At 45.3% G+C, this 25,219-nt stretch overlaps 1 protein-coding gene across 1 annotated transcript in view; it reads right to left on the bottom strand.

Annotated features, from left to right (window-relative positions):
• Positions 1-19,062: 19,062 nt before the first annotated feature.
• Positions 19,063-25,219, bottom strand: part of RDX (radixin) — a 94,388-nt gene continuing 88,231 nt past the window's right edge. The window contains exons 15-16 of the mRNA XM_017883249.1: positions 23,085-23,182; positions 19,063-19,672 (exon numbers count right to left, since the gene is read on the bottom strand). Coding sequence (XP_017738738.1) covers positions 23,116-23,182 — 67 coding nt within the window. The 3' untranslated portion in view covers positions 19,063-19,672; positions 23,085-23,115. The remainder of the gene's footprint in view (positions 19,673-23,084; positions 23,183-25,219) is intronic.

Raw genomic sequence — 25,219 nt, 5'->3', positions numbered from 1 at the left:
CCATAGTGTGTGTTCAGTAAGTGACAGCCATTATTATGTAAATAACTAGGGGCATTTAAATGCATAGTAATTTTGAGACGTTCTCAATGGAGCTTTCCCTGTCTCTATAGTTATGCTGTGGAAGAGTGTGAATTCTAACAATAATGTAATTTGATATATTCAATGGTGAGGTCTATTTCAGGAGTGGTATTTTAACCTTCCAAGAGTTCTTAGAACCCATTTCCTTGCTACTCCCATCACTCAGCTCTTCTTGGTTTAAGGGTTTTTCTCTGTATCTGCATTGTAATAGGGAAAGTGGAATAACAAATGATGATTACAAAAAGGTTTCAGAATCTCACAGTTAAGCAGTTTCCGACTGCATCACTAACATCCCCTGCACTCCACTTTTACTCCTGAAGGTGGCGCTCCGCAAACCTGTCTGCACCTCTTCCCCACCGCACACACCCTTGACCTAAGTGAAGAGGAATGTCGGTCCCTTCCCATAAGAACCTACAGAGCCAATCTGGACAGAGCAATAGCTGCTGTGTGGTCTCAGGTGTACGATGTACATCTTGGGGGAGATGTCAGATGACATTGGGCAACTGTTTTTCCCTTAAGCATTCCCTTCTAGTTTACAACTGCTGCTTTCAAAGTTGGAGAGATGAGGCTAGCAAGAAGAATACTCACATCTGAGGGTCCCATACTATATTTTTACACAAATTAAAATTCTATGAAACAAGCATTATCCCTGTTTTAGAAATGAAACTAAAACTCAAAAAGCTAAAAGCACTTGCTCAAAGACAACCTCATGATTCAATTCCCACTGTGTACGCTTTCAGAATTCTTTTTCCCACTTCAGTGTGCTGCAAGGCAGGGCTAGGAATGGGCCCTTTGTCATCTTTGGTATGAGTTATTCTATACAAAGTTAGGTCTGAGGAATGAAACCAGTTATGCTATAAGTGCACATCCTTGAACATGCTATAACTTTACCTGGGAACAGGGAGAGACTAGGAAAAATACGAACTAGGGCTGTATTTTTACTTCTTCCGTGGACCCACACACCTTCATCACTCTGCTTTCAGGTACAAACACCTGCGACAAAGATGTCACTTGGATTAGAGGGAAAGGTTTCACTGAGCTCTTCCTGTCTTGAGGCTTCTGGGGATGGGCTTGGGTTGGGACTCAAGCCAGCTGACCAGGGTTCAGTGCCCAAGGCCCTAGAAAAATCCAGGGTCCGCTGCCTCTGATAAGCAAGAGTGGTAGGTTCTGTGTCCAAAGGAGGTTATTTCAGAGTCTGGACTCTTGTCTCCACTGTAGCATTCTTTGTAGCCCCAGAGAGTAAAAGGCAGTACATTTATTTCTAATGTTTCCAATCATGCTCAGGGACCTTCTAGGGTGTTTTTACAGAAGGCCTATTTAGCTTTCAGACTCTTAACAATGCCCACTGCAAACACAACACCTTTTATGCTGAAGCAGCTGCCACTGGCATTTCCCTGTGCTTTCTATTTTGCACAAATTCACCATGAGATTAAAAATAGGAAAGTTTAATTAGGTAACCAAACAGATTCCCTTCCTAGTTCCCCAGGAGAACTCAGTGAGGAACAGAGCACTGAAAGAATGGCAAGTACAGTGTTTAAATGCACTTCCTGCTCTTGTCCAGAGATCTGGGTGGGTGGGTGGGTGTCAGTGCACAGAGGGTCCCCCTTCAGCCCCTGGGGTGGGGGTGGGGCCTGCCCGAGGCGAGGCTTTCTGTCTCAGCCTTCAAAGCCCTCTCCCCGCTGCTCTCCACTTTCCAAGGATGTAATTATCATTCATTTGAATAATTATTTCAAATATGCATGTGAAAAGATGGAGATGGCAAATACAATTTGGTAACTACATGAAAAGCCATTCAATAAACCCTGGAGATTTATGGGTTTGCTCTGTATGTTGCCAAATTAACAAGACAAGAACAAAGCACATTGTGCCATAGTGAATGCAATACACGTTAAAGCCCTGCAAATTAGACAAGGAGGATTGGAGCAAGACGCCTGTTCTAGTCCAAGCTCAACTTCATTGCCTACATTGAAGGGAGGTGGGAAGCAGTGGGAGAGGCGGGAGTGGGGACTACAGGCGGCCCCTGGGCCAAGGCGGGTGTGGGTGAGGGCGCACCAGCGCCAGCCATTTTTTCTTTTCTTTTTTTTTTTTTTTCGAGGCAGAGTCTCACTCTGTTGCCCAGGCTGGAGTGCAGTGGCACGACCTCAGCTCACCGCACCCTCTGCCTCCCGGGTTCAAGCAAGTAACTGGGACCACAAGTGCATGCCGCCACACCCAGCCAATTTTTGTATTTTTAATAGAGAGGGGGTTTCCCCGTGTTGGCCACGCGAGTCTCAAACTCCTGACATCAAGTGATCTATCTGCCTCAGCCTCCCAAGGTACTGGGATTACAGGTGTGAGCCACCGTGTCCGGCCTAGCACCAGCTTTCACAAACCCCAGAGCCCATCCAGGCAGTACCCCTCCTGGCTCCTGCCTTCCACACCCCATCATCTCCTGGCTCTGAGTCATCCAAAAAAGTAAACATTCTCAACTCTGCCTCCTGCTCCCCACAGCCACACGGTGCCTGGGGACATTGCGATCACCCTGTTAGCAGTGACTGTAGGCAGATGGGGAAAGAGGAAGATGGCAACTGACTTTAAAAGATCCTTCTCCATCTCTCTCACAACTTAATATACAGACTTGTGATACTGCTTTCCAGATCGGTAGCAGGAAATGCCAAATGGTGAGAGCGGTGGCACAGGAAATATTTGAATCAAGGATTACAATGATTGAGCAACGCCAGGCTCTGGAGGCCTAGCAGGAAGTTAGAAGGGGATTGTCAGGCCACAGCTTGTGCTTCTTGAACTCCTAAGGAGCCAAGGGCGGTGGGTGCGTCTCCTAACTCAGGCCTATCCTGCAGGGCTGTAGTTCTTCTGAACAGGTGGCAGTATCACCAGGCCTTTTGGGAGTCCTCTCTGCTGACCTGAAGGGACCAGCGCAACATTGCACAGTCGGCTGGCCTGTAGCCTGCCGAGAGCCAAGTGCACACCACCTCCCTTTCCACCATGACTAAAACTTTGCCCAAAAGACCCTCTGAGAGGCCTAGAGTTTCTGGGTCCAAATGCATCTTCCAGAGAAAAGAAACACATTTCCAGAGACATTGGTTCTGTCAAACTGTAAAGCACAATGCCTTGGGGCAAAGTAGAAAAAGCTAAGGCAAGGAGAGATGCTTATGGAGAAGAATTTCCCACCTCCACCCTGGGACAGGAACGGTGAGACTCCAACCACTCCCTGGCTGAGGCCTGAGGCCGTGACAGCGCGAACTCCTGTAGGAAGCAGTGAGGTAGTGGGGTCCAGATCCAGTTGCTAATCTGGTGCCCCCATTGCCACGCTGCACAACTTTGAGCAGGTCCTTAATCTTGAAGCTCAGCAACTTCCTCTATTGTGAAAGGGGATCTTTTAATCCACCACACAGGGTTGTGGTATGTCCAGCTCCAGAGTCCAGGACATGAGAGGTGTCAAAGACAGAATTCCCTTCCCAGCTGGAGGCCTGCACCTAGGCCCCCATTCTTCCCTCTCCCTCCCAGAGCACATACGCAGGCCCCCAAGTCCTCCATTCAGCCTCTGAATAGATCTCACTTTCATCACCTTTGCCTCACCTTTGTCCCTCTCTATGGCTCTGGCTGGGCCTTGGCGTGGCCTGGGAGCAGCTCTTTTGTGTGTATGTGTGTGTGTGTTTGGTAGAGACGGGTTTCGCCATGTTGGCCAGGCTGGTCTCCAACTCCTGACCTCAGGTGATCCGCCTGCCTCAGCCTCCCAAAGTGCTGGGATTAAAGGCATGAGCCACCGCTCCTGGCCTGGGAGCTCTTGTTACAGCAAACACTTCCTATCCAGTCTCCTTACTGCTCCACCCTGCCTCAAATCCTTCTACCCTGTAGCTAGAGTTAACCGTCTCACGATATACTTAGAAACTTTGACCCATTCCCTGTGCCCTCCCCGACACTCCCCCTCCTACCTCCCCAGCACACTCCCTGCCTCTCTGATCAGGCTGGGATGTCTGACCATAACACGCAAAACTCCCCACAGTGACATCTCAGGTCCACCATCTGCCCTCCCCACCCACCATGGCCTCTAGAACCTTGGCCCATCTCACAGTATGCCTGGCAAGCACTCTCATTCCTCCAGGGTGTGTCCTGTAGACTCCTCTGCCAGGGATAACCTCCATCTCTGCTTCACCAGCAAAGACAAAATCCTTAGCTCCATGTAAATGTCATCCTCTACCTTCAGCTCTCCCAGTCTTTCTAACAAAAGCAAGCGGGGGGCCTCTCTCCTAGTGCAGAAGTCAACTGCATCCTGATTCTGAATTTGGGTTCAGTACTTTCCCCCTTTGCCCAAATCAGAGGTGCAAAAACAGTGGCTGTGTTGGGTTCATTTTCCCCTTTGACTGATCGATGCAGTTGCCAAGTTACATGCTGAACAAGAGTGTGGGGAGAGAACTAAGGATCACCACTGTCTACGTCACGTTTAGGGCTATGCTGTGGCTATTACGTCAGTTGGCTTCTGCCCTGGAGAACACCATCTGAGTCAGGGCAGGGGGACTCGTCTATGGTGCTTGCAACCAACGATCATGCTGTGGGAAGACGGGAGAGGTTCACAGAGAAGGTGGCCTTGGACCTATGTCCCGAAGGTTGATAACTTGAGTACATACATGGCTGGAGGCATTCAGCGAAAAGAGAAACAAGTTGTGCCGGCCAAAGCAGATGCATCTGTCACCAAGTCAAGCCCTGGTGTTCCCTCTTCATAATCTGTAAAGGCCCAAATCCTGAGCTGCTCAAACAGCAGCCTCTGCAGCCTGGCCTCAGTGTCTCTAGCTTCCTCTCTGTGCACTCAGTACTTTGGCCGCACTATACCTCTGTCCCTGGAAGGTGCTCTGTCATGCCTCCTTGTTTCTGTACCTGATTTCTTCTGACTTTTATATTTCACCATGTTGGCCAGGCTGGTCTCGAACTCCTGACCTCGTGATCTTCCCACCTCGACCTCCCAAAGTACTGGGATTACAGGCATGAGCCACTACGCCCGGCCACGGCTGCATCTTAGTGCTCCTCTAAGGTCGTGAGCGTCTTGAGGTTGGCCCCTTCCCAGTATCTTAAACTGCCCTGTGCCCTGGTAGGCAAGAGGTCACGGGACCTAGATGAGTTGGGCAGCAGAGCCTCAGGGCTTGGCTAAGAATGGGGGCATGGCCCGTGTGCCTTCATTTTACAATGTGTGGCTTTGAAGGAGTTCCCAGAAATGGTAATGGACAAAGGCTAGTCCCAGGCTGTACAGTCTGGAGCGTATCTACCAACTTCCAACAGAGCAAGGGAAGAGAGGCGTCCAAGGCCATGTTGTCACACACACACACCAGGTGGTTTACCAGGGCAGAGCCATTTTAAATCAGCTTCACTGTCCCACAGCAGCGGCCTGGAAAAAAAAGGGGGCAGCTTTTATTCTGAGACATTGTTACCACCTCAGACTCAGACTCAGACACACCCTGGAGTCACCAGCAACTCAGTCAACTCCTGATGACTTGGGTACAAGCACCCCCTCATCTGGCCATCTGCACACCCCTCACCCCTCCCTGTTCCTCCCTCGGCCACCCTCTCCCATGCCTACTGTGCTCCAGGGTCAGCAAGAGAGAAGGTGGGGGAGAGCAGCTTTCTGAGTGGAAAAAGCTGAGACTTCCAATTCTACCCTTCTCCTTTGAGCGCTCAGCAAGTGAGGACTACTGAGCTCCACGGAGTCCTCACCCCAGTGCTGGGCGCCGAGGGAGATGCGGAAGAGGCAGGACTCCAGGAGGGCAGAGACGCCACTCATTCTGCAGCATCTCCAGTGCCCAGGACTTTGAGGAGGGTCAGAAATATTTGTTGAATGAATGTGGCCGGGCATGGTGGCTCCTGTCTGTAATCCCAGCACTTTGGGAAGCCAAGGCCGGTGGATTGCTGAGCTCAGGAGTTTGAGACCAGCCTGGGCAACATGACAAAACGCCATCTCTACTGAAAATACAAGAACTAGCCAGGTGTGGTGGTGCACACCTGTAATCCCAGCTATTTGGGAGGCTGAGGTGGGAGGATGGCTTAAGTCTGAGAGGTAGAGGTTGCAGTGGGCTGAGATCTTGCCACTGTACTCCAGCCAGGGTGACAGAGCCAGCCCCTGTCAAAAAAAAAAAAAAAAAAGAAAAGAAAGAAATACTTACTGAATGAATGAATAGGAGAATGGTATTCTCTTGGGTAATCCTGTTCCTCATTGCCATGGGCAATGGTTTCTCAGCACTTGCACCAAGTCTCTTCATTCCTGCCTTTAGGGCACCTTTTGACAACCATCCCTCAGGGCCGGGTGAGCAGGCTGTCCAGGGTGACAGGACATGTGAATAGCATTGCTGCATTTAATTAAACCAGAAGGAACTGAAGATGGGTGCTGAGCATCTACAGATTCTATGTATTTGGAGAGGAATAAAACAAAATATATATGTTACAGAGAGCAAATCATTCTTTTACAGGTGTCAGAATTAAAATCCAGAGAGGCTAAATGATTTGCCCAAAGTCACGCAGCAGAAAATGGCAGAGTTGGCCTTAGAATGCGACTCATCTCAAACCAATGCTAGGCACAACCAGACCACAGGAGTCAGCACGCTGTGAGGACAGTGAAGGGCGATGATTCAAGCCTGTCAATGTGTGTTACCCGCACCTTGGTTCAATCACCAACTAAAAAGCAGGCACGGATGAAGAAATATGGTGGGTACAGGGTGCAACAGGCCTGAGTGTACACACTCAGGACCTGCCAGCTCCTCTCAGAGGTGGCGATGCAGCCCAGTGTCCAGTCCACAGGGAAGGAGGAGCACTCCAGGTGAGAAGCTCTACTCGGCTTGCCATCTGCTATTAATATATGTATATCTATATCTATAGATATTAGAAAAGTTCTTGCTCTGTCACCCAGGCTGGAGTGCAGTGGCACAATCACAGGTGACTGCAGCTACAAACTCCTGGGCTCAAGTGATCCTCCCACCTCAGCCACCTACATAGCTGGGACTACAGGTGCACGCTACCAGCCCAGCCAATTTATTTTTCTGTAGAGAAAGGATCCCACTATGATGCCCAGACTAGTCTCCAACTCCTAGTCTCAAGCGATCCTCCTGCTTCTGCCTCCCAAAGTGCTGGGATCACAGGCATAAGCCACTGCACCCAGACTACTTGCTGTATTTTTAAGGCTGGTGAAGCCATTATAAATATCACTCAGATGACCTATTTTCTCTGCCACTGCTCCATAACCTGGTCACTTCTGTCCCTCATTTCTCCTGGAGTCATCAGGCCCACTGAAGGGGCCAGGGCAGCAGGCCACAATCCGTCACCAAGGCTGGCTTTAGGCCACCATTATTGTTTTCCCCTGAGCTGCAGTTCAGCAGGAGTAGGCAAGACCTACACCAGGTGAAATGGCACCCTGGACTACAGGGCTCTGGCCATGCTGCTACAGACGCTTAGGACTGGGCCATGCTTTGTGTTGGGAGGGCTGTCCTGTGCATGGATATTTTCCAACATCCCCAGCCTATCCCCACTAGATGTCAGTGCCACACACACCCAAATCTCAGCAATCACAAACGTCCCCAGACATGTGCCCTGGAAGACCACTGTTGTGCAAGGTACAGATACTGTAGAATAACGGGAGAGAGAGGGAGCACATGAGAGCCCAAGTGCAGAGGGGATGATAGAACATAACCTGGCTTTGGAGACAGAGTTGATCTGAGCACTGTGGCAGCGACAGGGATGCTCACCAAATCTTCCCTCTGCTCCCCTGCCTTTCCCATCCCCCTTTGTAGCCAAGAGAACTCGCCACATGACTAGTTCTGACCATGAAATATTGGCAGAAGAGACAGGTGTCATTCCCAAGCCGAGGCGGTGAACAGCCCTGTGGGGTTCTCTAGCCTCCATCTCCCTGACATGGTGCCTAAGAGGTCGTGTGTTCCTCCTAGTGCAGGGAAATCCAGGTCCCTGAGGGACTGTGCAGAGCAAGATGCCCCCAGATGAACAGAGAGCAAGGCACGGGCCTCTAAGGTATAAACCTTGAGGGGTGAGTAGTAGAGCCTCAACTGTTCTGACTGAATGAAATGGGCAGAGGGGAGAAGGGAAAGCCCTTCTGATGGGGGTGGGAGGCCTGAAGGAAGCCCCGGAGATGGGAAGGCCCAGCTGCTGACACTTCTAGAGGGAACTGGCTCTACCGGAACAGCCACACTGTGCCAGGAAGTTGCAAAAACTTGTGGCAGGTGGGAGGCGGGCTGTGCAGTGGGCAGCCCACTAACAGAGGTTGGAGTGAAGGATGTGTGGTCAGCAACAAGGCTGATCAGAGGAGAGACATTTTTAGGAATTCATGCCTTTATGGAGTAAAAGAAAGCAGACATGAGATAGTACCTGCTGAATGATGTCAACTTTATAACGCGCCAGCCAGTAAAACATATCTACCTGTTAGAGTTTAAGATGGTGCTGACCTTGGAGGGAGGCCTAGGGTCTGAGAAAATCACTAGGGATGTCTGCGGGGATGCACACTCTGCTCTGGCCTTCTCCCGAATCCACTGAAATTCATCACACGGTTCCCTAAACTGCAAATGTTTGTACTTTTACACTTCAATGACAAGTCATTAAAATCCACCGGCTCCGTCATTATTAAAAAGTCTTTATTTGTGCACAGTGCTGTACAGGGTTTTATCCAAGGAGAACTGAGCCTGTCTCCAATTCTGTTTTAAAATAGCCATTTCAGGACTGACGTACAGCTGCTGTTGACTCATCTTGCTTTCCACATAGAACAGAAATGAGGATAATCCATAACCATTTGTTTCTCCCCAAGGCCGTGGGCTAGAAGAGGATATTGATTTGTAAGAATTAGTCATGCTGACCGAGGACTATTTGCCAGCCCCAGGTTAGCAAAGGAGGCCCAGCTGACTCAGACAGCTTTGAGAACATTGGGTTCTTCTGGCGTTTGAGGGAACAATAACAGAACGCCTTCTCTTAGCCAAGTGTTCCTTGGGTCTTCAGTGTGGTCTCCAGTCCAGCAGCCTCAGTTTCACTTGGGAACTTGTCTGAAATGTAGATTCTTGGGCCCCACTCCTGACATGCTGAATCAGAAACTCTAGTAGCAGAGCCCAGCTTGTGTGTTTTCACAGCTCCGGCAGGCAGTTCTGCTGCACATTCAAGTGAGAACCATGGTGCTAAATCCATTGAGAAGCAAAGCAAAAGAGTAAGGCAGTGAAGCTGTCAGACCACCTTCATCCTTGATAAAGCCAGCACTAGAGAATGTGGGCTTATGCCTGTGGCAACTGGGCGTTCTAATACTGAACCCCAGACTTGCCCCTCCCAGGTGGGAGCCTGGCCTCTGTGAAACTATGGCATGGAAGAGCAGACTATGGCATGGAGGTGCTTATGCTTCCTGCAGACAGCTCCTTCCCCAAAGGAAAATCTGGTCCCCAAAGGAAAATCTGGGAATATGACTGGGCTACAAACCCACCAGTCACGCAACTCATCCCACCTCCTTGGAAACAAATGAATGGGCCACCAGGGAAAGGGTATGGTGCTGATTGATGACAGTTGCATCCACGCAGGAGGAGGGAAGCCCCCAACCAATGCATTTCCTAAGTATTAGTGACCAGCTTCCCCGCTTTGTGTTGCTACGCCCATCAGCTTTGGGCTTACATAGTTGGGAATAGAACTTGACCAGGACTGACACCCGATAGTTACAGAAGCACTCTTCATGGGCCACTGCCCAGCCTGATGGGTGTGGGGAATTCATGGGTGAAGAGAAGTGGGTTCTTGTTCTGAGGATTCAGCTTCCCACCAGAGCATCCCAATGATAAGTGCATACCGCGGTCTTTCTGCCCTGTGCAGAAGATAGCCAAGAAGAAATCCAGCCAACAGGGCATGAAAAGTGAGAGCTGAGTATGTTCTCTTTCCTCAGAAAGGGTTTGACTAGGTGGTGCTTTGACCTGTCATTATCTTAATGCATCTTTTGGTATCTGAATATAAGCAATCTTCATCACATTTTTTTTTCCCCACAAGATGGTGAATGATAGGCTTCTAGCATGCCTCAGCCACTTGGAAATAGCAAAATAGTGCATAAAGATCAATCCTGTGAACTTTAATTTAAGATGGAAAATGGGAATCCACCAGCATAACAAGACACCCCAGATCCCAAGGAGAAGGTAGGCAGGTAGCCCCCATGATGGCATCCAGTCAACAGAAGTGAGTGAAGGCCCCAGAACCTAGAAGGGTCAGAGAGTCCCTCATGGCCCATCTTTCCACAGGGGTTCCATGCAACCCAGGCCAAGGGAGAGCATTTCATGTCTCCCAAGCCCTGGAGCTAACTTAGGGAGCAGCTTGGACACAGAAAAGTGGCAGATATTTTCCCAGACCTGGGATCAAGAGAAGGATGCCACTTTTAATCCGGGCTCATACAAAGTCAGTCATTTCTTGATGACCCTGGCAGTGTAGCCATGCAGGCATTTTAGTCTCAGGTTAGATATGAGAGCATTGTTCTGGAGCAGGGTAGGGCCCTCCATAGCCAGAACTGGGCAGCAAATGTGGAAGGTGTCCCAGCAGCAGGCAATGGAATTGTGCTCTCCTCTGTCACACGCCTGGAAGGGGAGGAGAGCTGCCACTGCCACAGTTTCTCCTGGGAAAAAAGATTTATAGTCAGAGCCAACTTGGCACCCTGGAACTGTCTGCATGTGTCATTGCTTGGTGCCTTAGAGATCGTGGCACACCAGGGCCCTCTCCACCCCCAGACGTATCTCCAGACATTTGGAGCACCTGCTCACCTGAACTAACAGCCTGAGCTGCTCCACTCTTCCTGAGTGAATCCTCGGTGTAGCGGGGTCCTCTTTGCTCCACACTCAGGGAGACCGCCAGCCATTTGAAGCACCTGCTCCCATGGATTAGCAGCCTAGATCACCCCACCCTTCCTGTACGGAGTTCGTGGTGCAGGGGGCGCTCTCTTTGTTTCATGCCCAGGCAGATCTCCAGGCGTATAGAGCACCTTCTTACCCAGATTGATGGCCTGATTCACTCCACCCTTCCTGAGCAGAGATCATGGTGCAGGGGGCCATTTATGATCCTCCAGGCAGATCTCCAGCAATCTGGAGCACCCACTCGCTCTCCTGGAATAGGAGTTTAGGCTGCCCCCACTCCCTGTGCAGAGAACCTGGAGCTGAGAAGTTTCGCAGTTCCACACCTAGGCACACCTCTGGGTGCTTGGTGGCTGCCCATTGGACCTCTTCCTCTGCACCAGTGCTATGCTTGCCATTAGGGGACCTGTAAGCAGTCCTTCCCCGTCCAGCCCCAGTTATCTTTGCCCCCCCAATCCACCCATCTTGGCTTCCCCCTCGGGGGCTGAGCAGGGAGGTCGGACCATGGCGCACTGCACAGATCAGCCCATTGCCTGAGGAAAAAGAGAGCTTCTTCCAGTAACAAGGATCAAGTATACGCCCATCTGTGTTGGCTGCAGTGGCTTTTACCCATAAGTGCCATCCACTGGCTGTAGGTCAAACCACACTGCCCAATATAAAACCTGCCAACAGAAGTGCATATGGCTATTCATAAAAAGAACAAAAGAATGGCACGCCTGTAATCCCAGAACTTTGGGAGGCTGAGGCAGATGGATCACTTGAGGTCAGGAGTTCAAGATCAGCCTGGCCAAGATGACGAAACCCCATCTCTACTAAAAATACAAAAATTAGCCAGGCATGGTGGTGCGCCCCTGTGATCCCAGCTACTCGGGAGGCTGAGGCAGGAGAATCACTTGAGCCCAGGAGGCAGAGAGGTTGCAGTGAGCCAAGATCATACCACTGTACTCCAGCCTGGGCAACAAGAGGGAGACTCTGTCTCAAAATAATAATAATAATAATAATAATAATAATAATAATAATAATAATAACAGCGGCATTCGCAGCAACCTGGATGGAGCTGGAGACCATTATCTTAAGTGAAAAAACTCCGGAATGGAAAACCAAACATCGTATGTTCTTACTTACAAGTGGGAACTAAGCTATGAGGATGCAAAGGCATAAGAATGATACAATGGACTTTGGGAACTTGGGGGGAAGGGTGGAATGGGTGCGAAGGATAAAAGACTACATTTTGGGTAACAGTGTACACTGCTCAGGTGATGGGTGTACCTAAATCTCAGAAATCACCACTAAAGAACTTATTCATGTAACCAAACACCACTAACAGGCTAACAGGGAACTTCTCAGCAGAAACCTTACAAGCCAGAAAAGACTGGGGGCTCCTTACGGCATTCTCAAAGAAATTCCAACAAAGATGCTATATCCTGCCAAACTAAGTTTCAGAAGCAAAGAAGAAATAATCTCTTTTATAGACAAGCAATCACTAAGAGAATTTTTTACCACCAGACCAGACTTACAAGAGATCCTTAAGGGTGTTCTAAACATGGAAATGAAAGAACAATACCTATCACCACAAAGTGCTCTTACGCACATGGCTCACAGACCCTGTAAAGCAACTGCACAAAAGAAACTACAAAACAGCCAGCTAATAACTTCACAATCGGATCCAAACCTCACATATCAACATTAACATTGAATGTAAATATTCTGAATGTCCCACATAAAAGGCACAGAGTGACAAGTTAGATTTTTAAAAAAACCACAAGACCCATACATCTACCATCTTCAAGAGACCTACTGACATGTAATGACACCCATAGGTTCAAAGTAAACAGTTGGAGGAAGATCTATCATGCAAACGGAAAATAAACAAGAGCAGGAGTCACAAGTTTTATATCAGATAAAACAAATGTTAAATGAACAATAGAAAAAAAAAAAAGACAAGGGCATTACATAATGACAAAGGGATCAATTCAACAAGAGACTTAATTATCCTAAACATATATACGCACCCAACATTGGAGCATCCAGCTTAACAAAACAAGTACTTCTGGACTATGAAAAGACTTAGACAGCCACACAATAATAGTGGGGTCCTTAACACTCCACCAACAGCATTAGATCATCAAGGCAGAAAACCAAAAAACTCTGGACTGAAATTTGACATTTGACCAATGGGCCTAAGAGACATCTACAGACTATTCTACCCATCAATCACAGAATGTACATTCTTCTCATCTACATACAGAACATAATAGAAGATTGACCACACGCTCAGCCAAAAAGCAAGTTTCAATAAATTAAAACACCTGAAGTCATGCCAATCATACTCTAGAACTACAGTGGAAGAAAAATAGAAATCAATACCAAGAAGATCTCTCAAAATCACACAATTACATGGAAATCAAACAACTTGCTCCTGAATGACTTTTCAGTAAACAATGAAATTAAGGCAGGAATCAAAAAAAAATCTTTCGGCCAGGCGTGGTGGCTCACGCCTATAATCCCAGCTACTTGGGAGGGTGAGGCGGGTGGATCACCTGAGGTCAGGAGTTCAAGACCAGCCTGACCGACATGGAGAAACCCCGTCTCTACTGAAAATGCAGAATTAGCCAGGTGTGGTAGCTCATGCCTGTAATTCCAGCTACTTGGGAGGCTGAGACAGAAGAATAGCTTCAATCCAGGAGGCGGAGGATGTGGTGAGCCAAGATCATGCCATTGCACTCCAGCCTGGGCAACAAGAGCAAAACTCTGTCTCAAAAAAATAAAAATTATTTGGAATACATGGAAACAGAGACACAAATACCAACATTTCTGTGATGCAACAAAAGCAGTGTTAAGAGGAAAGTTTATAGCACTAAACGCCTACATCTTTGGAAGGCCAAGTTGGGTGGATTACTTGAGGTCAGGAGTTCGAGACCAGCCTGGCCAATACGGTGAAACCCCATCTCTACTAAAAATACAAAAATTAGATGGGCATTGTGGTGTGTGCCTGTAATCCCAGCTACTCAGGAGGCTGAGGCAGGAGAATTGCTTGAACCCAGGAGGCAGAGGCTGTAGTAAGCCAGAGGCTGTAGTGAGCCAAGATTGTGCCACTGTACTCTAGCCCAGGTGATAGACAGCAAGACTCCATCTCAAATAAATAAATAAATAAATAAATAAATAAATAAATAAATAAAAATGCTTACATCAAGAAGATAGAAATACCTCAAATTAACAATCTAACATCATACCTAGAGGAACTAGAAAAATAAGAACAAACTAACCCCCAACCTAGCAGGAGAAAAGAAATAACTACAATCAGAGCAGAACTGACACTGAGACCCACAAATCCATACAAAGGATCAATAAAACCAAAAGTTGGTTATTTGAAAGAATAAAAGTGCTCAATAGACCACTACCTGGATTAACAGAAAACAAAAGAGAGAATATGCAAATAAGCACAATCAGAAATGAGAAAGGTGACATTACAACTGATCCCACAGAAATACAAAAGATCTTCAGAGATTATTGTCAACACATCTGTGAGCACAAACTAGAAAATCAAGAGGAAATGGATAAATTCTTGGGCACACAGAACCTCCCAATATTGAATCAGGAAGAAATCAAAACTCCGAATAGAGCAGTATCAAGTTCCAAAATTGAATCAGTAATAAAAATCCCAGCAGCCAAGAAAAGCTCTGGACCAGATGGATTCACAGTTGAATTCTACCAGATGTACAAAGAAAAGTTAATACCAATTCTACTGAAACTATTCCCAAAAATAGAGGGAGAGGGAATCCCCCCTAACTCATTCTATGAAGCTAGCCCAACCCTGATACTAACACCAGGCAAAGACACACAAAAAAAGAAAACTACAGATTAATATCCCTGATGAACACAGACACAAAATCCAAAACAAAATACCAGCAAATCAAACCCATTTAATTCACCCTGATCAAGTCAGCTTTATGACTGGAATGCAAGGCTGGTTTAAAATACACGAATCAATAAATATGATTCACCAGATAAAAGAATTAAAAACAAAAACCATATGATTATCTTAACAGATGCAGAAAAATGTTTTGCCTGTTCAGGTGGCTCACGCCTGTAATCTTAGCATTTTGGGAGGCCAAGGCAGGTAAATCACCTGAGATCATGAGTTCAAGACCAGGCTGGCCAACATGGCAAAACCCCATCTCTACTAAAATTACAAAAATTAGCCAGTGGTTTTAGCCAGTGGTGCTATGTGCCTGTAGTCCCAGTTACTCAGGAGGCTGAGGCAGGAGAGTCACTCAAACCTGGGAGATGGAGGTTGTAGTGAGCCAAGATTATGCCACTGCACTCCAGCCTGGATGACAGAGGAGACTCTGTCTCAAAAAAAAAAAAAAAAAAAACCTAAAATAAATCGTAGATGATTCAAACAAAGGGAAAAACATTCCATGCTCATGGATAGGAAGAATCAGTATTATTAAAATGGCCCTACTGCCCAAAGCCATTTACAGATTCAATACTATCCGTATCAAACTAACAAGGTCATTTTTCACAGAATTAGAAGAAGCTGTTCTAAAATTCATATTGAACAAAGAAAGAGCTCAAATAGCCAAAGCAATCCAAAGCAAAAAGAACAAAACCAGAGGCATCACATAACCCAACTTCAAACTATACTGCAAGGCTGCCATAACCAAAACAGCATGATATTAGTATAGAAACAGACACACAGACAAATGGAACACAGTAGAGAACCCAGAAATAAAGCTACACATCTACAACCATCTGATCTTTGACAAAGTTGACAAAAATAAGCGGTGGGGAAAGGACTCCCTATTTAATAAATGGTGTTGGGATAACTGGCTATCCACATGCAAAAGAATGAAACTAGACCACTACCTTTCACCATATACAAAAAGTAACTCAAGCTGGATTAAAGATTTAAATGTAAGACCTCAAATTATAAAAATTCTAGAAGAAAACCTGGCCCTAGCAAAGAATTTATGGCCAAGTCCTCAAAAGAAATTTCAACCTTGGCCCTAGCAAAGAATTTATGGCTAAGTCCTCAAAAGGAATTGCAGCAAAAGCAAAAATTGACAAGTGGAACCTAATTTAACTAAAGAACTTCTGCACAGCAAGAGAAACTATCAACAGAGTAAGTAGACAATCTGTAGAATGGGAGAAAATATTCTCAAACTATGCATCTGACAAAGGTTTAATATTCAGAGTCTCTGACAATTTTAAATCATTCAAGAAGCAAAAAACAAGTAACTCCATTGAAAAGTAGGCAGAGAACATGAACAGACACTTCTCAAAAGAAGACATACAAGCAATGACAAATATGAAAAAATGTTTCACATCACTAATCATCAGAGAAATGCAAATCAAAACCACAATGAGATACCACCTCACACTAGTCTGAGTGGTTAGGTATTGAAAAGTCAAAAAAAAAAAAAAAAATCAACAGATGCTCGTTAGGTGTGGAGAAAGGGAATGCTGATACACTGTTGGTGGGAAGGTAAATTAGTTCAGCCGCTGTGGAAAGCAGTTTGGAGATTGCTCAAAGAACTTAAAACAGAACTATAATTTGATCCAGTAATCCCATCACTGGGTATATATTCAAAGGAAAAGAAATCACTCTACCAAAAAGACACATGCACTTCTATATTCACCACTGCAGTACTCGCAATAGCAAAGATATGGAATCAACCTAGGTGCCCATCAACAGTGGACTGGATAAAGAAAATGTGGTACATATGGACCATGGAATACTATGCAGCCATAAAGAGATCATGTCCTTTACAGCAATATGAATGCAGCTAGAGGCCATTAACCTTAGGAAATTAACATACGAACAGAAAACCAAATACCATATGTTTTCACTTGTAAGTGGGAGCTAAACACTGAGTACACATGGTCATTAAGATGGGAACATGGACATTAAGATGGGAGAGAGGGTCGGGGGCAGAGGCTGAAAAACGACCTATTGGGTACTATGCTCACTGCCCCGGTGACAAGATCATTTATACCCCAAACCTTAGCGTCATGCAATAAATTCATGTAACAAACCTACACATGTACACCCTAAATCTAAAATAAATGTTGAAATTATAGAACAAAATAAACTCTTTTCCCCTCTCAACTCCACATTTTTGCCATCTAATGATTTACCCTTTTAACATGAAAATTATGCTACTCCTTTCCCTTTTCCAAAGAAGAGACTCTAAGAGCAAAAAGAACCTTAGAAACCATTTAGTCCAAACACCTCATTTTTATAGCAGAAGAATCGGAGGCCCTGAGAGTTGGAGTGACTTGTCCAAGTTCCAACTACGAATTAGTGGCAGAAATGCAGCAAATGCCCAGGTTTTAACACCCACAGGCTGAAAACTCTCAATCCCTCACAGCTCCATAAACTAAACTTTTGATTATACAGCATTATCTCTAATTGGGATTCTCTCTTACTGCACTATAAACCGAAGCAATTGGTAATTTGTCCCATATATTTTCTAATACTGTCCCTTCGTGTCACCAGTCCTGGCTAGAAAAAGCCATGTGTAGAAAAGGTTTTTGCCCAGTGCATTGCACAGGAATTAGCTGTTGAAGGCAGCGGTCCACACTGTGCCCTCTTTATCTTTTGACCTGAAGGCTCAGGTTCCCTAATATATCCATTAAAAGGTGAGAATAAGAACAGACGTGGCACAATTGTTCAGAGTTACTTGTTCAATGTTTTAAAGAGCTTGACAGATGATTTTCCTCAACTCTCTTCCAGACTATATTTTTTATTACACAAAAAGTAATCTCGCAAGTGCTGTTTGCCCCTGCCATGGGATAACAATAGGCTGGAGTGCAGTGGCGCACTCCTGACACATAGTAACCTCCGCCTGCCACATTCAAGCGATTCTCCTGCCTCGGCCTCCTGAGTAGCTGGGACGACAGGCACCCGCCACCATGCCCAGCTAATTTATGTATTTTTAGTAGCGACGAGGTTTTGTCATGTTGGCCAGGCTGGTCTGGAACTCCTGACCTCAACTGATCCACCCACCTCAGCCTCCCAAAGTGCTGGGATTACAGGGGTGAGTCACTGCACCCAGCCGGATATTACAACTTTTCTTTTCATTGCATTCCCAGGTCTTATGACTGAAAGATTTTATGCCAACTTCCACTTATCATCAAGGAGAGGCCTGAGAAACCATAATTTGATAAGAAACCACAACTATGTGGTTATCCTTTAAGTTATAAAAGTGCCTGATAACCAAAGATTTCACAATAAAATTACAAGAGACCACTTTGGGAATAAATATTCCTTGATATTAGACAAACAATATTGTATCTGCCTAGTGAAAGGTTATTTTGTTTATGAGTCCCCTGTAGGAGGAGGTTGTCTCTAAAATAACTAGATTTAATACCCTTGAAAACCATCAGTGACAGATGGAAAATTCTATGTCATGTTGGTACATTTTGTGGGGTTTTTCTGAAAATCTTTAACGGGTACCTTTGTGCCCAGCAAGTACCAATCAAATAATCACAGCACAACACGCTCTTGAAGGCTGTAAGAGTGACTTTTGCTTTTTGTTTTGTTTTGTTTTTTGAGACAGAGTCTCGCTTTGTCGCCCAGACTGGGGCGTAGTAGTGTAATTTCAGCTCACTGCAACCTCCACCTCCTGGGTTCAAGCGATTCTCCTGTCTCAGCCTCCCAAGTAGCTGGGACTATAGGCACGCACCACCACGCCCAGCTAATTTTTGTATTTTTAGTAGAGACAGGGTTTCACCATGTTGGCCAGGATGGTCTCGCTCTCTTGACTGCGTGACCCGCCCACCTCAGCCTCCCAAAGTGCTGGGATTACAGGCGTGAGCCACTGCGTCCGGCCAGAGTGACTGTTAATGCAGCTGACTCGTGTCACAAACTGTCACCCAATCCTCTAAGCTTCACTCCTTGGACATTCAAAACACCTCAAAGTGCTAGGACTAGTGCCATCTTATGAATTAATAATGCTGCTTTGCGTCCCAGCTCTGCCACTGAACTCTCCTCAACACTCTTTCTCCAAACACTGGCCAGGTCTGAAGTAACTGTGAAATCAGAGAAGATGGGAACCTGAGGTGGGGCAGGCAAGCGATATTCACGATATTCACCGCCTACCACCAGGATGCAGAATCAAGTGTGCAGTAAGGCTCAGGCTGATGGTAGAATATATTTATTGCTACATTTATATACAATTATACAAACAGCCCAGACAGGAAAGAAATGTTGCATCGATTTCTGTAGGTTCCACCAACATGTGCACAGAAATGGAGCTGTTCACCACTGAGTTTGCTCTTGGATTGAAGCCAAATATAAGTCACATACATTTTTTGAAAAAGTGGGAAATTCTTGGAAATCCTCTCCATAGATTCTTCCATACAAGCTAGTCATGCAGAAAAAAAAAGTGGGTTCTCAGCAGCTGATGCCTTCCAGCATCTGTTTGGGGGATAGAGTCTTGAAGATGGGGTGCAGTAGATGCTGGCTTGGGACTGCAGGGTGCCGTGCGAAGTCCCAAGTCCTGGCCCATCTTGCTAAGGTCTGTCTTTAGGAAAGGCCGTTGAGAGGGGTTTGGAGAGAAAGAGAATAGCAAAAAAGGGAAATCCAACAGTAAACTGAGAAGAGGAGAGAAACACGAGCCAGGGCCCTGGGTGAGGGAATACTGGTCCATCCAGTTCCAGCTGAGATTGCAGACTTTGGGGGATACACACATTCAGAACACCAGGTATGTCCTTATCCTAAAGCTGCTCGTATGTCAGTAGCCAGAGGCCTGCATGAACACACAGAAAGTGAATAGGAAAGTCAGGCAAGAAAGAAGAAAACTCCACTCGAATACTCGTATTATCAGCATTCAGTTGAAAAGGCATGACGCTGAATGTCTTTCCACATTTTGTAAGTTAACATTTAGTCACGGTTAGTTGATGGTTGAGTGATGAAGGGGAATGGAATGCCGCTGAGGAAATGCAATGATGTACAGATTGTACCAAAATAAAGGTGCGTCCACAAACGCTACACTCTGACCTCAGCCTGGCTAGAATTACTTTTGGCCGCAAAAGGAGTCTAACATATAGATTTTGCAATGTTCTGATCCAGAATTATGATGTGGATGTAAGATCATGGTATAAACACTCTCTCTTTCACGTCACAGTCACATACACCTTAGTGACGTGAATCCCAAGAGAAATTGTTGAGCAGCCATGGGGCATGTGTGCTTAGGGAATGAGTTCATCTTATTTATACCAGCTTCATCTGACACACCTCAGGCTCCTTCCCACCTCGGGGATCCAAGAGGGAGGACCTGCAGACTGGGTCTAATCTGGTCTCCTCAGCTAAAATCAGCCCAGAGCCTGAGAGAGGTCTGAAGGTTGAGAGCAAAAAGCCCATGAGTCTAAATACACCACACTGTGCCAGCCTTTGGAGTTGATTAGCAATTTGGGTACAGTCTGGTCCCAAGGCTATAGGGATTCTATCCATGAGGAAACCAGTCAGTTCTATCTTGTTCATGGCTTTATTTTATTTTTGAGACAGGGTCGCACTGTCACCCAGGCTTGAGTACAGGGGTATGATCTTGGCTCACTACAGCCTCGACCTTCTGGGCTTAAGCAATTCTCCCACCTCAGCCTCCCGAGTAGGTGGGACCACAGGCATGCGCCCTTATGCCCAGATAATGTTTTGTATTTTTTGTAGAGCCAAGGTTTTACCATGTTGCCCTGGCTGGTCTCAAACTCCTGAGTTCATGCAACTCACCTGCCTCAGTCTCTAAAAGTGCTGGGATTACAGGTATGAGACACAGCACCTGGCCTGTCCATGGCTTTAGATGTCACCTTTAATTCCTTAATGTCACCATAATCCTACAGGTCCCTAGTCACGAGGAAGATAGGATGACAGTGCTGTGGAGAAGCCCTGGGGGCAGTGGGAGAAGGACCAGAACGTCACTCAGAGTCTCTGTTCTTTCTCTTGGGTCAATAACTTTATAATCAACTCTGGAGGGGCCCAGCAGTTCTTCCAAGGCTGCCAACTATGTGATACCTCAAGCTGGAGGATGTGGCAATCACCAGCTCTGCGGATCCCTTCATAAATTCATGGCTAGATAATTCAAAATCTCTTTCCGTCATTAGATCTTGACTTTTCATGCAGAAGCTTTCTTTTCCTGCTTCTGACAACAATAGCTCAGAGTCAAACTCACTCAAAGGATTTGCTCTAAAAAGAACATTAACAGATGAAAATCAAGGAGGAAAAATTATAGAAGATCAGGTAGATTTTACTTTGGGGAGTTTTACTAATCGACAAACAAAATGCAAGAGTTACATCAATGAATTTCTGCACTGGAAGAAATGGCTAAAGATAAATAGCTAAGAAGAGTATTGTTGGCAGCAATCTATGGCACATTAAGAATGTGCTTTAACCCAGGATTTTAGTTCAAAGATCAGAAATGAGACCAGCTGGATTCTCAGCTAGACCCCTTTCGAAGCGAGTGAGAGCAAACGATGATGGATGTGTCGTAGCGTTTCAAGTGGACTTTGAAACAACGAAAGTGCTTTGGTAATGTCATGACATATCAGAGAGAATATTGCATGACCTTAAACTCATTTCAGAGCAGGCCAAATTCAAGGCCAAAGGAGCAAATTGCTTCTAAAAGTTCTCCACCTTACCTAACACATGTGACCATTTTTTGCCACATAAATAAGTCTAAAACATCATATTTCTATAAAGAACATTGGTTCTACATTTTAAAGTATTATCTCAAATATACTGACATTTAGCTAGAAGGAGGTTTAGAGAACTTTGGGAGGCTTAACCAGCAAGTTGGGGGAACTCAAGATTTACAACATAAACAACATTGTTGTGGTTTTATTCAGAAATGGGATGAGTCAAATAGTCTCTGCCAAAAAAAAAAAAAAAAAATTTAAAACAACCTGTTATGGTAATCATATTGAAAAAAATGATTTTTAAATATTACCAAATCAAGGTCAGTACATAGTACTATATTAACCTAGCTTATGAACCAATTCTTTGCTTCTTCTACCCCAGGAATCCCCAACCCCTGGGCCGAAGACCAGTACTGGTGTGGCCTGTTAGGAACTGGGTGGCACAGCAGAAGCTGAGCGGTGAACAAGCATCATGGCCTGACCTCCTGTCAGATCAGCAGCGGCATTAGATTCTCAAAGGAGCGAACCCTATTGTGAACTGCACATGCAAGGGTTCCACGTTGCACGCTCCTTATGGGAATCTAATGCCTGATGATTTGAGGTGAAGCAGTTTCACCCCAAAACCATTCCCTCCACCCCCCAACCCCATTCCCAGCCCATGGAAAATTTGTCTTCCATGAAACCAGGCCTTGGTGCAAAAAGGTTGGGGACCACTGTTCTACTCAATGTGTATGTATAGAACTTCATTTTAAAGTAAATCTGAATATGTCTTTTTTCTTTCTTTCTTTTTTAATCGCTCTGTCATCCAGGATGGAGTGCAGTGGCGCCATCTCAGCTCATTGCAACCTGTGCCTCCCGGATTCAAGCAATTCTCCTGCCTCAGCCTCCAAAGTAGCTGAGACTGCAGGCATGCACTACCATGCCTGGCTAATTTTTTTTTTGTATTTTTAGTAGAGATGGGGTTTCACCATGTTGGCCAGGCTGGTCTCGAACTCCTAACCTCAGGTGATCCACCTGCCTACACCTCTTAAAGTGCTGGGATTCTAGGCATGAGCAACCGTGACAGGCCTGAATATGTTTTTTTAAAAAATAAGAAAAGCCTCCCAGCAGAACATAAGTGTCATATGAGAACCTGCACTATAATACTTTCATTCTTAATGCTCCAGAGGGCTCTTTCTAAAGGTAAGAGAATGCTCTAAAGTAGCAGGTCCAATCCGCTCCCAAGATTACAGGTAAAACATCATTTTAACAAATTCTAACTGACCTCAAAATTATTAAATTGGAGGATGATGTTCTTGATTGGCAAAGAGCCCAATAGATGCAAACTATTGAGAAACAACTCGGAGGGGATGGAATCAGAGGCTGTAAAGATAGAGACTGCTCTTGATCAGTTCCTTTGACTTGAAACCCACAGGTCCTGTGGATTAGCAGGTTCAGTTTTATGAGGTCCCACCAGCACCCTGGCAGTGGAAGGTATGGCAGATCTAGTGGGCAAGTGGGCTGGCCCTGACCATGGCTGCCGGTTGTACTTACCTAGTGAGGGAGGAAGCCTTCTTCCTAAGGGTTACATTTGCTTTATGCTGCTTTGGCAAGAGCGCATCTGGAACAATGCATACAGTTTGGGTCCCCACCTTTCAAAAGAGACATTAAGAGGTTAGAAAGCATTTAGCAAAAAAAAAAAAAAAAAAAAAAAAAAAAAAAAAAACAGTAGGAAACTGAATGGGCAGGTTGACTGTTTGCTCAGCACACTATAATATCAGGGTGCCCTTGTCAGCCTGGATTATGTAAGGGCTGTTATTGTCAAACTGTCTGCCTAATCTTTAACTTCTTATTTTCCAGTCCACCTTCGAAACTCCATGATTAGAATGTGGAAATAAGAATAACTTTAAACCTTCCTTTTAAATAGATGCTAGACTTCAAAGAGTGCAGCAACTCTACACAAGCTAACTAGTTTCTTTCAATAATAAGACCTATTATTTAGAATAATAGGTCTTGTCTTAAAGCCATAAACATCAGAACTTCATGTCATTCAGTTATGCGTTCTACCAGATTTTATATTTTATTTGAAGTTCTCTTTTGATTAATCTAGACATTGTTATTTTCAGGTAGCAACTGGAGTAATGGGTCCAAAATACTTTGTAGTGCCTACTCTGAAATCAATAGTTGCTATGCTTTTGAATAAGCAAATTCTCAGTACCTGCCTAGTAAAAGACTGGATAGGTTAAGACAAGCAAACCAGGAAAACTACCTCCTCTGCAGACACGTTGGCATTGCAGGAATTAAAGAGGTCAATTTCAACCCTACTCTCTCTGGGCTGTCTTCCTCAGCTGACTTACCTGCCATTCTCCGATATATCCCTTAGAGATAAAACAAAGTCAGAATTAACTCAACAAAGAAACTGCTAAACTGGCCAAGCTTATCCATGAGTCATTTCCCTGACTGGGGAGAATACTGGTTACAGTATTTTCTAACCTTGTGAGTAAAACAATTAGAAATGCAGTTACTAGCAATCTCTATCTTACAAATGAGTTATGTACCAAAAGGGCAGCTGTGGTGGGCTGTTTCCCATGGAAACCACGTCATGAACAGTGATTCTGTTTCTAGGCAATGTAACTCATAATGAAAAACTGAGTCTTTGCAGTAAAATAAGTAGGAACTCCAATTTTGTCAAAGGTTGTAATTAAGGAACATAGAAACAATGACATTTATTAACAGTTTTATAATTCTTCTTTAATACTTGAGCTTGATGTTAACTTGGACAGAAATAATTAGATGGTTCAATAGTACCTGAAATTTAAGAACATTTTAAAGGGAATTTTAACTATTTTCAAGGACTTTGAAGGTTAGTCTGGCCAGCACTTTATTGTATGAAATGTCATTTCAGGCCAGACGTGGTGGCTCATGTCTGTAATTCCAGCACTTTGGGAGGCCGAGGCAGGCAGATCACCTGAGGTCAGGAGTTCGAGACCAGCCTAACCAACATGGTGAAATCCCGTCTCTACTAAAAATAAAAAAATTACCGGGCATGGTGGTGCATGCCTGTAATCACAGCTACTCAGGAGGCTGAGGTAGGAGAATCGCTTGAACCTGGGAGATGGAGGTTGCAGTGAGCCGAGATCACGCCATTGCACTCCAGCCTGGGCAACAAGAGTGAAACTCCCATCTCAAAAACAAACAAACAAACAAACAAACAAACAAACAAACAAAACAACAATAAAAGAAATGTCCTTTCAAAATATATAGCTGTAGTTTTTCCATAGTCGCTAGTAGTAGTATTCTCACTGTGATTAACTAGTAGTACTATTATTCATGTAGATTTAGACTCATAAAGGAGCAGAGAGAGCAAAGGAAGAGAATTACTTTTCATGAACATAATGAGAAAAGAGGATTTGGGAGTAAGTTTAATAGATGAAAGGCACAAGAGAAGGAATAGAACTGAAGGAGACAACTGCACGTACGAGTTTCCGTAATAGGGAAAGAAAGGTGAAGAGACGTCGGAAATGTCCAAGATTTGCCACCAGGTGGCGCCATGAGATTAGATGACAGTACTTTAGTTGAAGGCGGCAACAACTGAAGGGGAGTGAGGGTGATACATAAAAATCACATGGGCTGAATATTCACAACACAGGAGGCTCAGGAGTTGTGAAGCAGTAAGCCATGGGTTAGAA

The sequence above is a fragment of the Rhinopithecus bieti genome, unplaced genomic scaffold, assembly GCF_001698545.2.
Source record: "Rhinopithecus bieti isolate Rb0 unplaced genomic scaffold, ASM169854v2 scaffold_11964, whole genome shotgun sequence".
NCBI lineage: Eukaryota > Metazoa > Chordata > Mammalia > Primates > Cercopithecidae > Rhinopithecus > Rhinopithecus bieti.
This window is presented reverse-complemented; position numbering and strand designations above follow the sequence as displayed.